Genomic DNA, 13,298 nt, shown 5'->3' on the forward strand with positions numbered 1-13,298 from the left:
TTCGTCCTGGTCGTGGAACACTGGACCAGCTCTATACTCTCCATCGGGTCCTCGAGGGCTCATGGGAGTATGCCCAACCAGTCCACATGTGTTTTGTGGATCTGGAGAAGGCATTCGACCGTGTCCCTCGTGGTGTCCTTTGGGGGGTGCTCTGGGAGTATGGGGTCCGGGGCTCTTTGCTAAGGGCTGTCCGGTCCCTGTATGACCGGAGCAGGAGCTGTGTTCGCATTGCCGGCAGTAAGTCAGACCTGTTCCCAGTGCATGTTGGACTCCGCCAGGGCTGCCCTTTGTCACCGGTTCTGTTCATTATATTTATGGACAGAATTTCTAGGCGCAGCCAGGGGCCGGAGGGGATCTGGTTTGGGAACCACAGGATTTCATCTCTGCTGTTTGCAGATGATGTTGTCCTGATAGCTTCTTCGAGCCAGGACCTGCAGCAGGCACTGGGGCGGTTTGCAGCCGAGTGTGAAGCGGCTGGGATGAGAATCAGCTCCTCCAAATCCGAGGCCATGGTTCTCGACCGGAAAAAGGTGGTTTGCTCTCTCCGGGAGGGTGGTGAGTCTCTGCCCCAAGTGGAGGAGTTCAAGTATCTCGGGGTCTTGTTCACGAGTGAGGGAAGGATGGAGCGGGAGATTGACAGGCGGATCGGTGCAGCGTCTGCAGTGATGTGGTCGCTGTATCGGTCCGTTGTGGTAAAGAAGGAGCTGAGCCGGAAGGCGAAGCTCTTGATTTACCGGTCAATCTACGTTCTTACCCTCACCTATGGTCATGAGCTCTGGGTAATGACCGAAAGGACAAGATCGCGGATACAAGCGGCTGAAATGGGCTTCCTCCGCAGAGTGGCCGGGCGCACCCTTAGGGATAGGGTGAGGAGCTCGGTCACACGGGAGGAGCTCGGAGTAGAGCCGCTGCTCCTACACGTTGAGAGGAACCAGCTGAGGTGGCTTGGGCATCTGCTCAGGATGCCTCCTGGACGCCTCCCTAGGGAGGTGTTCTGGGCATGTCCCACCGGGAGGAGGCCCCGGGGAAGACCCAGGACACGCTGGAGGGACTATGTCTCTCGGCTGGCCTGGGAACGCCTTGGGGTCCCACCGGAGGAGCTGGAGGACGTGTCCGGGGTGAGGGAAGTCTGGGAGTCCCTGCTTAGACTGCTGCCCCCGCGACCCGGCCCCGGATAAGCGGAAGAAGATGGATGGATGGATGGATGGATGGTCCTTGTCCTTTAAAACGTGGATGTTTTATGAAAACCCATGTGGCATGTGAAATCTGAGCTCATTTGGACCAAAAACCTGGGACTAGATACGTTTTGAAAACATGTAGCGAAAAAAGTGGCACATTTTTTATCCAATATGGGCAACTTCCTGTCCGTCATAGGGCATTGCTGTGATTGGCTTTTATCCTTGTCTCTATGAGCTCTATCACTGGTGCGAATTTTGTCGAGCTAGGGCAAAATATGTGTGTCACCTCCCAATTCATTTGAAAAATTTTTAATTTCTAGGTGGCGCCGTCAAGCCAGTGTGCGTGGGACAGTGTCGCGATGCATATTTTCTCAAATTTTTCGCCGGGCCGGTCGAGCCCATACCTCCATGTGGAACTTTTTGTTGATGATCAGGGGGTGAAAACTGCGATCATTTGGGGAGAAAAAAATAATAAGAAACCGAGGAAGAACAATGTCCCTGGGCCAATAAGAAGAAGGCTGAAGGTCTATGTATTTAGGCCTTACCTCGGGATCTTGACCAGCATTAGCATAAACAAATCTGCTTCCGGAAGAGAGAAGTGGTCTCCTTTAAAATTCCTTAGCTGTTTTAACTGAAACACAAGGAAAATATGCTTCTTTTACAATTTGAAAACTTCAAAAAGGTGTACTTCCTCACATAGTTCAGTTCATCAAGAATTCATCATAATTCTGACATTCAGAACCTGCTCAAATCATGTATTAGTATTAGATCCTCATTGGGAACCACTGCGCTAGATGAGATCTTATTATACATATTATATCAGTTGGTTTAAAGCTGACCTATTGTGCTTGTGTCTGCTATACAGTTATAATCTATGACACTTGTGGATCATTATGTTAAAATTTGAACATTTTAAATCATAATATACATCAACAGTGAAAACAGTGACGTGCAGTCAGGGGAGGCCGTGCCTCACCTGTCATCACAGAGAAAAAATAAATGAAATGGTTATATTTATCCAATGATTTATACAATAAAGTTATATTCTATTTAACTTTGCAATTTTAATCATTTTTTAAATTCAAAATTGCAGAATTTTTACTTTTACTGTTCAAATACTGAGAAGAGACGTGCGAAGAAACACCAGCCATTTGTGCCTCACCATGGACTGACTGTGCTGTACGCTCAGCAGTGACAGCTACTGCTTTCTAAAGCGGCTGTAAAAAGATGCCGGGTGAAGCATGTAGTTACCTGGCCTCATGGTAAGGGCACTCATGAGCCCAGGGATTCTTGCAACTCCTGGGCCAGCAGAATAAGTGACAGCAGGCTACAATTTAGAGTTAGCAAGTCAAGTTTAGCAATCCATTCACTTTTTTTCTTCTTGTCTGACCCTACTTTTTAAATGGAACCAGGAGGTTATAATTAAAGGATGACCAACGCCGGAGCTAAAGGGTTTGCTCCTGACTATGGTACGAAAGACTTGCTCTTTTCAAACAGAGTGGTACACAAAAAAGGCTGGCTGTGTGGATGTCCAGTAAGAATTCGTCTGCAGAATCCTATGTGTGTCACTGATTACGGGAGTTGATCAGCAAAATGATGTCTTGACTAAAGGAGAATAATAATTGCTTAAACATGCGTGATTAACTCCAAATACAACTTTGAGAGGTTAAAGGGGAAGGAGAAACAACTATAACATGATTAAAAACATGACAGAATAGGGTTAGCTTACTTGAAGGTCAAATGTAAAGAATTAGAAAAATGCAGTCGAAACTATGCAGTTTTTGGCTGTAATGAATTCAAGTCTGTTTAAGTATTTTTGCAGCCTACAAATGGAAAGGAGAAGTCAAAACGGTTAGCACCACAGTTACCTCATCTTCATCTTGCAGCATCTTGCACAGCTCTCTCAGTTTCCCTGTCCCAAAGCTCAGGTAATTCCCAACTTTTATATCGTTGATCAATTCTCGAATGGGCCTACAGAGAAAGAACAATGAGAGAGACGATTAGTCACACCATGTTTAGGTGCTCTTATGAGCCATAGGTGTTCTTATGAGCCAATACATAATGATTGATTTGTGTCTACAATCTGTTCCTGAAAATCTCAAAACTCTCTCTGCCTCTGTCTGCAAGCCTGTGCCTGCTCACATACTTGTGCAAGGAGCAGAACTAACATTGAGCAATGAATTACTTTGTTTTTGAAATGGGAAGGTTTGACATACTTTTTACATGATTATTGAACTATAATCAAATACAAATGAATACTGCCTTTAAAATGAGATCATAACTAGACATAACTAGACTAACTGTAAGTCATAATACTTTGAAGGCATGTATTTTTCCTCTGAACAAGCACGGGGCCAAGCATTCATTGCACAAAACATTCCATGGATCCTGTTCATCACTAAGTTAACTGAAATGTACCACGGACACACGGACCTGCCTGGACGCGTAGCAGCGATCTGAAGAGGGAGTGTTTCTATGCACTGTAAAAAAAAAAATCTAAAAAACTTAAATTCAAATGAGGAAAACGTATCTTTTGTACTTTTTACCAGTTTAGATTTATTATATGTTCCTCTAGATTTTAGGACTTGCTTCAAGGCTCAATTTTTGTAGGCCAACAGTATCTATGTTAGCCATGTTATAATGCTGTTAACTCATCAAAAACATATGAAGTTGTGTTTTGTTTCATCCACACGTTTCAGTGATCCTTTATTATCAGTCTATCTACATCTCTAAAGCTCAGAATGCCCTGTTCCACCTTGTGATGTCATAAAGTGGTAGTTTTCATGTTAACAGCTGCCTTTTAGCTTGTTTGTTTAGTAGAGATTGGAAATTCCAGGGCTGAAATCATCCAAATGAGTCTAGTGATGGTGTATGGAGTTTAAAAATACAGTAGAGCCCTTCCTGTATTACCACATGACATCACAAAATGGAACAGAGTGTTTTCACTTTGAAAGATTAACTCAGCCTAAATATGCAGCATTTGTGTGTTTAACTGTGGTATGTTTTTGAGGAGGAAACAACATTATAATAATCAGAATAGCAAATAGCATAATATAGACCCTTTAAAAAGCAGTCAGAAATATGTTGAAACTATTTAAAAAAAAATCACTGACAGAATGCTTAAATAAATAGTAAAACCAATCAAAACTAGACTTGAAAATAGGCATATGAATTGTAATACATTTTCGTACATTTTACAGTAGCTTAGAAATTCCGTCAGTTGTGTTAATTCCTTTTTATTCCTATTAACAGACGTGGGTAGAGTAGCCAAAAAATATGTTCAAGTAAGAGTGACATTACTTCAAAATAATATTACTCAAGCAGAAGTACAAAGGAGTGGTCCAAATTAGTCAAGTAAGAGTAGAAAAGTATTTAGGAAAACTACTACTCAAGTAAGAGTTACTTAAAGAGTAACTGACAGGACATAACATCTAATTTATAATTTGCTAATGGAATTTGAATGACAAAAGACCTATTGTGCTTGTGCCTTCTCTATAGGTATAATCTGTGACACCCGTGGATCATTATGTTATAACAGATTTAAGTAAGAGTAAAAGTATGCTGCTATAAATGTACTCTGAAAAGTACAATTTCTTTTATAAGTTACTCAAGTAAATGTAACTGAGTACTACCCACCTCTGCTGATTAATTTCCATACATTCTGCTCAGTCCCAAAAATTCCCAACTTGAAATTTTGAAACCCTTCAAAACAAAAAGTATTCTGAATTCATGTGATTCACTTTTTGCAGTAATCAGAGCTGAATAGGGGAGTGTTAAAAACTTGTCCATCCGCCACTCCTCTGATGTTTATCCTCCTGTTGTCTCAGGGCAGATCACGGAGGGAAACTAGGAGCTTACTGGACCAAGCCCTCATGCCTCCAACCCTGTGACTCACCTTCTGAACTGTTTCAGGAAGATTCCAACGTTCATGCTTCTCTTGGAGCTCAGGATGGACGTCTGTGAAGCAAAGAAGCGGAGAAGTACTCAAGTGTTATTCTGGGTGAAAAGAAAATAATACACTCAATAAACTTTGTCTTTAGCAACCAATATGAAATAACATTTAACAGTATACAACATAGTGGGGTTGTCAATAGTATCGAAAATCAGGTACTAATCGATACTAAAACTAGTATTGACACTAGATACTCATTTGAGCTGGTATCGATACTCACATTCACAGGACAGAAATTAACCTTTCCTGAATAGTTTTAGAATGATCTTGAGCTGCATCAGAACAAGTATAAGACCACATATACAACCACAGATGACTATGGAACCTACCTGAATGACTGAGGGATGGCAGATATAAGGCCACATGGTAATATAAAGAAGGCACTACCATTTAATGTTGAAAATGAAATTCTATTGTCTAAAAAAAGAGTCTTTTTTCTTATTATCATCATTGCGGTATCAGTCTATTTGGAGTATTGAAATTGAATTTGAAATTTTAGTATCATGACAACACTACTGCATAGAATACATATTTTGACTATGAAGATGTACCGTATTGTACCGTTGTATCTGTGGGAGACGGAAACGCACAGTCAACCTGTGGGTTTATGTCAAGAGCAGGATTCGAACCGGCAACTTTCATATTAGTTTACAAACACCAATTGAAAAGCACAATATAAAAATGTGACCATTTACCATTTTGATTTTATCTGTATCCCACCGTGCCTGCAGGTACATGTACGCACAAACAAATTATTATGAGATTTATAAAATTACATTTAAACAGCAAAATCATCAGATTTATCGTCCCTCTGATTGCTCGTCAGATTTTGCAGTTTACAACAACATTTATCTTAAAGGTCCAATAATGAGATTATAATGAGATTTTTGTGTGCATGTAAACAAAACCAGTGTTGAAATCATGTGATATAAATGTTCTGTGCAGGAATCTGGAAAATGTGTGAATTCCCTTTTGACTTCCTGAATTTTTTACTGTATTTTTAGTTGTGGCTCCTAAAATAATTTGTTGAAAATGTTGTGACTTATAACTTAGTCCATTATATTGTCCCAGTTTCAATTTCAGTTTTTTGCCATTTATACTATAAAAAACGCATTTAAACAAAAGTAGTGCAAGAAACCCAAAATGCACCACATTCATTCACTCAAAGCAGAAATATATAAAATTATATACTGGCCCATTGTTACTTCGACTCATATAAAATCAATTAAACGCCCTGATTTTAAGTTTTCAAATGTGGAAAATAGAACTAGTTAATTTTAAACGGTTTGCTGTGGTACAAAGTTATTCCTCACTTACCAAAGCAAGGGCTCTTCACAACTTGGTAAAGCTAACAACAACTAGCACGCAAAGGTGCACTTCCTGATTATTCCGAATTAGATGCAGACAGCATGCTGACTATATTATATATATATATATATATATATATATATATATATATATATATATATATATATATATATATATATATATATATATATATATATATATAAAACTACTGGAGCAATACACAACAACCATTCTATTTGTAATCATTAAATTAGACATTGGTATTCACAGCTCAACAATATAAATACTGTATGTAGTTTAGAATGACTAACCCCTGTGCTATCTTGAGTACAGAGAAAGGTGCTGAAAAGGAGCTGTTTCTGCTTTATCCTATATCCCTGTGCAGACTATGAGTATGATTCATGAATGAGGCAATAATAACCCGCCCCCTCCCTAAGCAACCACTGAGGTCAATATGGCCGCCCCACCCTTGTATTGATTTAAAGACAGACATTATGTTGTCGCTTTGATAGTCTCAAGGCAAAACAATAATATTTTCATTTATTAATGCACTTTAATAATTTGGTGATAAACGTAGGGCTGTGTAACACATTTTATTTTAAAGCACAATTGCTAGAGAGATATACTGCGATAAACGATAATATTGAAAATACTTTATGCCACTGACACAAAGCAGGATAATCCCAGTGAACCAATATTAAAATACAGTATCATTAAAAAAGCCTGAACTCCAACCAAAAAATGGCAGCATGAACTGATAATATTTTTTATTTATTCATCAGAAATCTCCCTACTATTGCAAAGAAAAAATACCCACAATATATACTGAGCCCCAAAAAATATTGTAGGGAGACCACAACCTTCTTGTAGCCATGGAGATGTTACTTTGCCCGGAATGTTCCACAATATGGCATTAAATTCTATCTACCCTGTGACAAGCAGGTTGCACCACCAGACCAAGTTATATATCGCATTTGATTTAGGAGCAATTTAAAACACGATGCCAGGCAAAGAAATAACAAGCATGTGGCAAACCCTCCATCTTGAGGCTGATTGGCCGGAGCTTCAGATCAGAGCATTTATTAAACTTTACAGATAAAAGCACAGAAATCTTTTCTATTCAAAAAGCACTTCTCTCTGCTGTTTGTATTAAAAGCAGCTTATGTACCTCAGTTGGTTTTGGTTGCTTTGGGCTCTTAAACCACCTAAACCACAATGCTGCTCTTTGATTGGTCCATTGGCTCTGTCCACCAGTTGATACAAGTAAGTTTCTGACTCACAATTGTAAGTGCAAGTAAGTTTGCTCGAAAGAGCCAATGAGCCAGAAACAAAATAAATTTTTTCTACCTTTTGTGTAAAGCGCTTTGGGAAGGTTAAGTTGTATTTTAAATGTCCTATATAAATACAATTCTATTTAATTAAGTTGCACAGCAGGATGGATTCTCACGATATTTGTGAGTTCAAAAACTCCAAAGAATGGTCGGAGAGTGGATTCATGAATTTGTGGTTTGGGGGGGCCAAAGGTGAAGTGCTCAAACAAATTAAAACAAACATGGTGATGCCAACAGATGTACTTCAGCCAATTTTAGCAAAATACGGACTACTTTCTATTTGAAAAACATCCGGAGGGGAGTGTTTTGTGCAGTGGTGAATAAGGAAGATGTCTGTGCTTTTCTCTCAACTGGATGTTACAAATTTGTCTGCTTGTTTCACTGTTGTGGTGCTTCGACCAATCACCTTGGTGTATTCGTTTGATAGGTCCTCCTGAGAGTCCTCCCAAATTGATAAATGTGTAGAACTCAGTGTGAGCCACATTATACAGCCCCTATCCTCCAAATGAAACAATCATCACATCCTACAGCTTGAATGCAAGATCAGCTAACAGTGTGTGCCACTCACCACCTGTGCTCCAGGGTTCTGCAGCCCCCTGAGGCTCTGTCGGCTGAGCTTGTTGTCGTGTACCTGCTTCTTACTGAACAGCTCCTCCATGTGCTCCGTGTCCAGTTCATACTCCCCATCCGGACGGTCCTCTGTCCAGATGTTGTGCCGACCCAGGACCGAGTGCTTAGGCAACGTCTCCCAGTTAAAGTTTCTCATGGTGGAGCGGTGCTGGGTGAAGCTGAGGTGAGAGGGGAGACCGAGGGCAGGAGGGGGAGGAGGAGGTGGTGGGGGTGGTGGAGGTGGTGGAGGGGGAGCAGAGGGGCATTCTGGCTGCATCTTGGGTGTTCTTTCAGCAAATGGTCAAGGTTCTCATAGTCGGAGAGCTGAAAGGTAGAAGTTATGGTTAGTTAGTTCATTTATAGATTGCATTCAAGTTCTACAATTTGATGATGTCATAATTCTATGGGAGATTTGCTGTTTTTGAAAGAAATATCCAAACAAACCTTACTATTATATCTGAGGGACAGGGTCCACAAACTTGTCATACTAATCACATCTTTGTGGTTGAATAATCACACTACTTTCTAAAACTATTGTCAAAAATGACTTCATTTGTTTATTTATATTGACCGAGCAAACTTTGTTTTCACTCGGTCAACAAATCTGTAATCTGACAGTTAAATAGCAATTAATTTTAAACTAAAAGGATTCAAGAATGTTGTGATGTCACTTGAATACAACCCATTTCTGTAAAAATGAACCTGTAAAAGGTTCCATATAACTTTGTTAAGTCATAGAAATAATTGTGCAAGAGTCACATGGATTTCGCAGCATGTTTGTAGAGGTCTAAAATCACAAAGCTAGCAGGTTTTATCATATGACTAGAGATTGATCAATATAGTTTTTTTTTTCATGGCAGGTGCTGAGAACGATTGTTTAAAATCCAGAGACAACAATCGTTGATAAGCTCTGATGATATTTTTGGGCTGATTTTCCCCAAATTACGTAATTTAAATTGACCACAAACGCACTCACAGCCCTTTTTTACTACAAAACTTCAAAGGAGCAGTGTAGTCATATTGTTAGTTATCTCTTTGCACTTTATGTTTATTTTTCAGGCAGCAGAACAACCAAAACAAAAATATAGGCTGTGCTGGAATGTTTAAGGCTGATAGCCGATATGCTAAAAAGAGTAAATATCGGCCAATATATCGCTCTATCGCTACATAAGACCCCATTGAGGCATGTTTTCTGACAATAACTGCACTGAAATGGCATTTCCATTAGACTGTGATGAATTGTGAGCTGAGTCAACCAGGACTAAAACTTGCAAAGAAGAAAAATGACCATCTCAAAGTTGTATTTGTGCATGTTTGAGCAATCTTTAATCACTTATTTTTAAGATGCCATTTTGTTGATCAACCCCCATTTTCACTGCCACCGGCATGCACCCACTGCTCTATACGCACTCTGTTCTCCAATTTCCTTTTCTTAATCTGTGATATGTGCAGGATTCCCAGCATGGCGTATTCATTTTGGCACAAATGAAAAAAAAATAATAAAAAAATCTACTGCTCGCTTGTGTGATCTGCAGCTATCTATAGGAGGGACTGACAGCTCCACAGCTCTTTGTTCTGGCGTTATGTTTATGGCCATGTCTGCTCACACTGGGCACCGCTGTTTTCTATACACCAGGGGTCTCAGACTCGCGGCCCGCGGGCCCATTGTGGCCCTGGGGCCGGTAGTTTGCAGCCCCCGCCTTAATATGAAAGTTTAATGTTAATGCGGCCCGCGAGTTTGATATGTGTGGCACTTTACAGTGTTGTGTGCGGAGCTGAACGAACCTACCAATCACAGTGGGGTATATGGCTCTGGGGACGGGACATCGGCCGGGTGTGATGCAGAGAAACATTTCTCAATGAGTGAAAGTTACAGCAGCGCTGCCATGGAGTGTTTTCTTCCGTGCCTGGTTTCTATTGAGCACATGAGGACATTCGTCCGAACGCGTTGCGTTCACAACACAAAAAAGGTGTTTTTAAGTTGCTGCTCAGCGGGATATTACACGTATATAAATTTACATAAATATATTCATATATTTACACATGCACGTCAATGGCACTTAGAGAGTTAATATGAGGTCCTGTGTCTGCGGACACATAGTGACACCTGTGCATCTGCAATAACAGTCCCCGCTAACCCGGAACAATTATAGGGTCGTACCGTTATTTGTTGGTCATTGGCCGTGTCCCAATTCGCCATATGCACAGTTTCAAAGTACACTTCGAAGTGCTGTTCAAAGTACCCGGCCAACAAAGGGTGCTCCTCTGCCTTCGTGCCGAAATGGGACGGGGAGATAGTCTGCAGTCACATAGTGACACCTGTCCATCGGTAATAACAGTCCCCGGTAACCCGGACCAATTATAGCGTCGCACCGTCAGACAAGCTTTTAACATTTTCTTACATTTCTCTCTTTTTTTAAACACTCTCAAAGTTCAGACCTTCGTAGATAATACTAATAATAATAATAATAATAAGCACAGTATTATAGAAAGAAATACTATACTAGCCAAATACTATACTATACTGTAAATAAAAATTACAGCTTTTAGAAATATTGTAACAAATGTCATTTTAATGATCAACCTATGATGCTGGACACATAAGAAATGATTAATATCGTGTCAGGTGTATTTCACAGTTCCTCTGACCCTCTTCTTCGTCCTGGCGCCGCTCCCCTGTAGTGTTTCATAAAGCGTTTTAGCTTTTGTGCGGATGATGTTGTTTGATGTGTTGTTGATGTTGGTTTCCAGCGTAATGTTCTTTTTCCTGCAGTCACTGATCCACAAAGCTAAAGCAGAATCCATCCGCACGATGGTTACAATCCTTTCTGCATCCTTGTTCAACGCTATTATTCCTCCTTTATGTAACGAACGAAAGATTCATTTATTCTGTAATGACACCTCCTCCAGCCGCGTAACCCTGTCCTCAGCATGTCCATGTCCTGCTTAAATAAACCAACACGGCAGGACAGTTACAGCTCATCTTCATTCAATAACTTCACTCATCTCATCTGATGCGCGCCCAGTGCGCGTCCACACCCTGTGTGCGTTCACTCTTGTTACATTTTTATCGGTGCGCTCCTCAAATATGCTGTACCGCAACAATGAGTAGGAACCCTGAGCTTTGCCGAATGTTCAAGCGGACCATGTGCCTTTTTGGGAGCATATACTTGTGTGAAAAACTCTTCTCCACCTTGAACTTCAATAAGTCCAAGTACAGGTCCAGACTTACTGATGATCATCTTCAAGCCATATTGAGGGTCTCAACTGCTTCCTCCCTCAAGCCAAATGTGGTTCAGCTATGTGAAAGGAAGCACTGCCAGGTCTCTAGCAGCAAGGAGTAGGCGAAAAGCCATGTTCAGAAGAACAGTTCATGTTCAATTCATGTTCAGGACAATTCATGTTATTTATTACGGATTGATTGATGTATTTTCTGATTAATTCTTAATTTGTTTATCTATTTTTCATCGTATTTTGTGTTAAAAATAAAAATAAAGAAATTTGAGACGATTGTAATTTTTTTAAACAAAGTTTTTCTTGGGGAAAACCTGTTGCGGCCCAGCCTCACCCAGACTCTGCCTCCAGCGGCCCCCAGGTAAATTGAGTTTGAGACCCCTGCTATACACGGACATCAATTTGTTTCCTTGTCGTTTTAAGTGTTTTAAAATGTGCAGATTATGACATAATGACATAGACTATATATCAGGCTCCAGCACAATATGTATTCTTTAGCTTAGCCTGTATAATAAAAAAAAGTGTAAATCTGTCAAGAGGAAGACTTGCAAAAGGCTATATTTAGTTTCTCGTGACATTAAGATAAGAAACCTTTGTTGATGTAAATGGAAATTAGAGTGGTTGTGATCTGAAATGGGTCAGAAGAACACATGAAGTCACGCTAACACAATCAGAATTAAACATTTACAGCACTAATGACTACTCAACAGAAACATCTGTCACAATTCATAAACATGCTCAATTCAGATTTCCTTTAAGTCCATGAACACGGAAGGAGACAGCTACAGCAAGGGTTAGTACAACAAATCATTCTTATTAACAATAGGGTTGCCATAATTCTTCAAATCACATACTAATTGATATTAAAACTAGTATCGAAACTAGATACCTATTTGAGAAGGTATCGATACTAAAAAAGTCCCATTCACAGGACAGAAATGAATGTTTCCTGAATATCTTTAGAATGATCTTGAGCTGTATCAGAACAGCTCAAGACCACATATTACTCTATGTGGTCTAAGTTTAAGACCACATAGAGTAATACTGTATACGCCCATGGACCACTATGGAACCTACCTGGGCCACTGAGGAATATAAAAGAAAGTTCTACAATTTCATGTTGAAAATCACACTCTATTGTCTAAAGAAAGAGTGTTTTATTATTACTGTGGTATTGGAATCGGTATTGAGTATCGAGTAAATTTTTTAGCATCAAATTAGAGTTTGACATTTTAGTATCTACTTCATATCATTTTATCATTTATGAAGTTTTACTTGAATTATTCTTTGAGATAATTGATGTGAGAAGAAAGTAATTTTTCTGATTATTGTTTTGTCTTTCACAGCATTGCATTAAACTGACCTATCTTGCATTTATTCAATTACAAGTGTTGTTATAGCTAAAATCAGTAACTTGGCCTGGTGCTGCTGGCTGGTGTTGGAAATAAACATGGTTAATGCCATACAGTGAGCCACAGCACAGGCACAGCCTTAACATATAATAATAATAATGGCTTACACTTGTAATGCGCTTTTTCAAAGCCTCTCAAAGCACTACACTATAGTCATTATTCATTCATTTCCACATTTGGTGATGGCAAGCTACTATTGTAGCCACAGCTGCCCTGGGGCAGACTGACGCCAATCTGCACCATCAGCCCCTCCGACCACCACCTATCATTCGAG

At 40.0% G+C, this 13,298-nt stretch overlaps 1 protein-coding gene across 1 annotated transcript in view; it reads right to left on the reverse strand.

Moving 5' to 3' along the window:
- Positions 1 to 13,298, reverse strand: part of LOC117379836 (FH2 domain-containing protein 1-like) — a 30,538-nt gene that overhangs the window by 14,845 nt on the left and 2,395 nt on the right. The window contains 4 exon segments of the mRNA XM_055226047.1: positions 1,724 to 1,809; positions 3,047 to 3,149; positions 5,074 to 5,135; positions 8,338 to 8,702. Of these exon segments, the coding sequence (XP_055082022.1) occupies positions 1,724 to 1,809; positions 3,047 to 3,149; positions 5,074 to 5,135; positions 8,338 to 8,655 (569 nt within the window). The 5' untranslated portion in view covers positions 8,656 to 8,702.

This window comes from Periophthalmus magnuspinnatus, chromosome 13 (assembly GCF_009829125.3).
Source record: "Periophthalmus magnuspinnatus isolate fPerMag1 chromosome 13, fPerMag1.2.pri, whole genome shotgun sequence".
Taxonomy (NCBI): domain Eukaryota; kingdom Metazoa; phylum Chordata; class Actinopteri; order Gobiiformes; family Gobiidae; genus Periophthalmus; species Periophthalmus magnuspinnatus.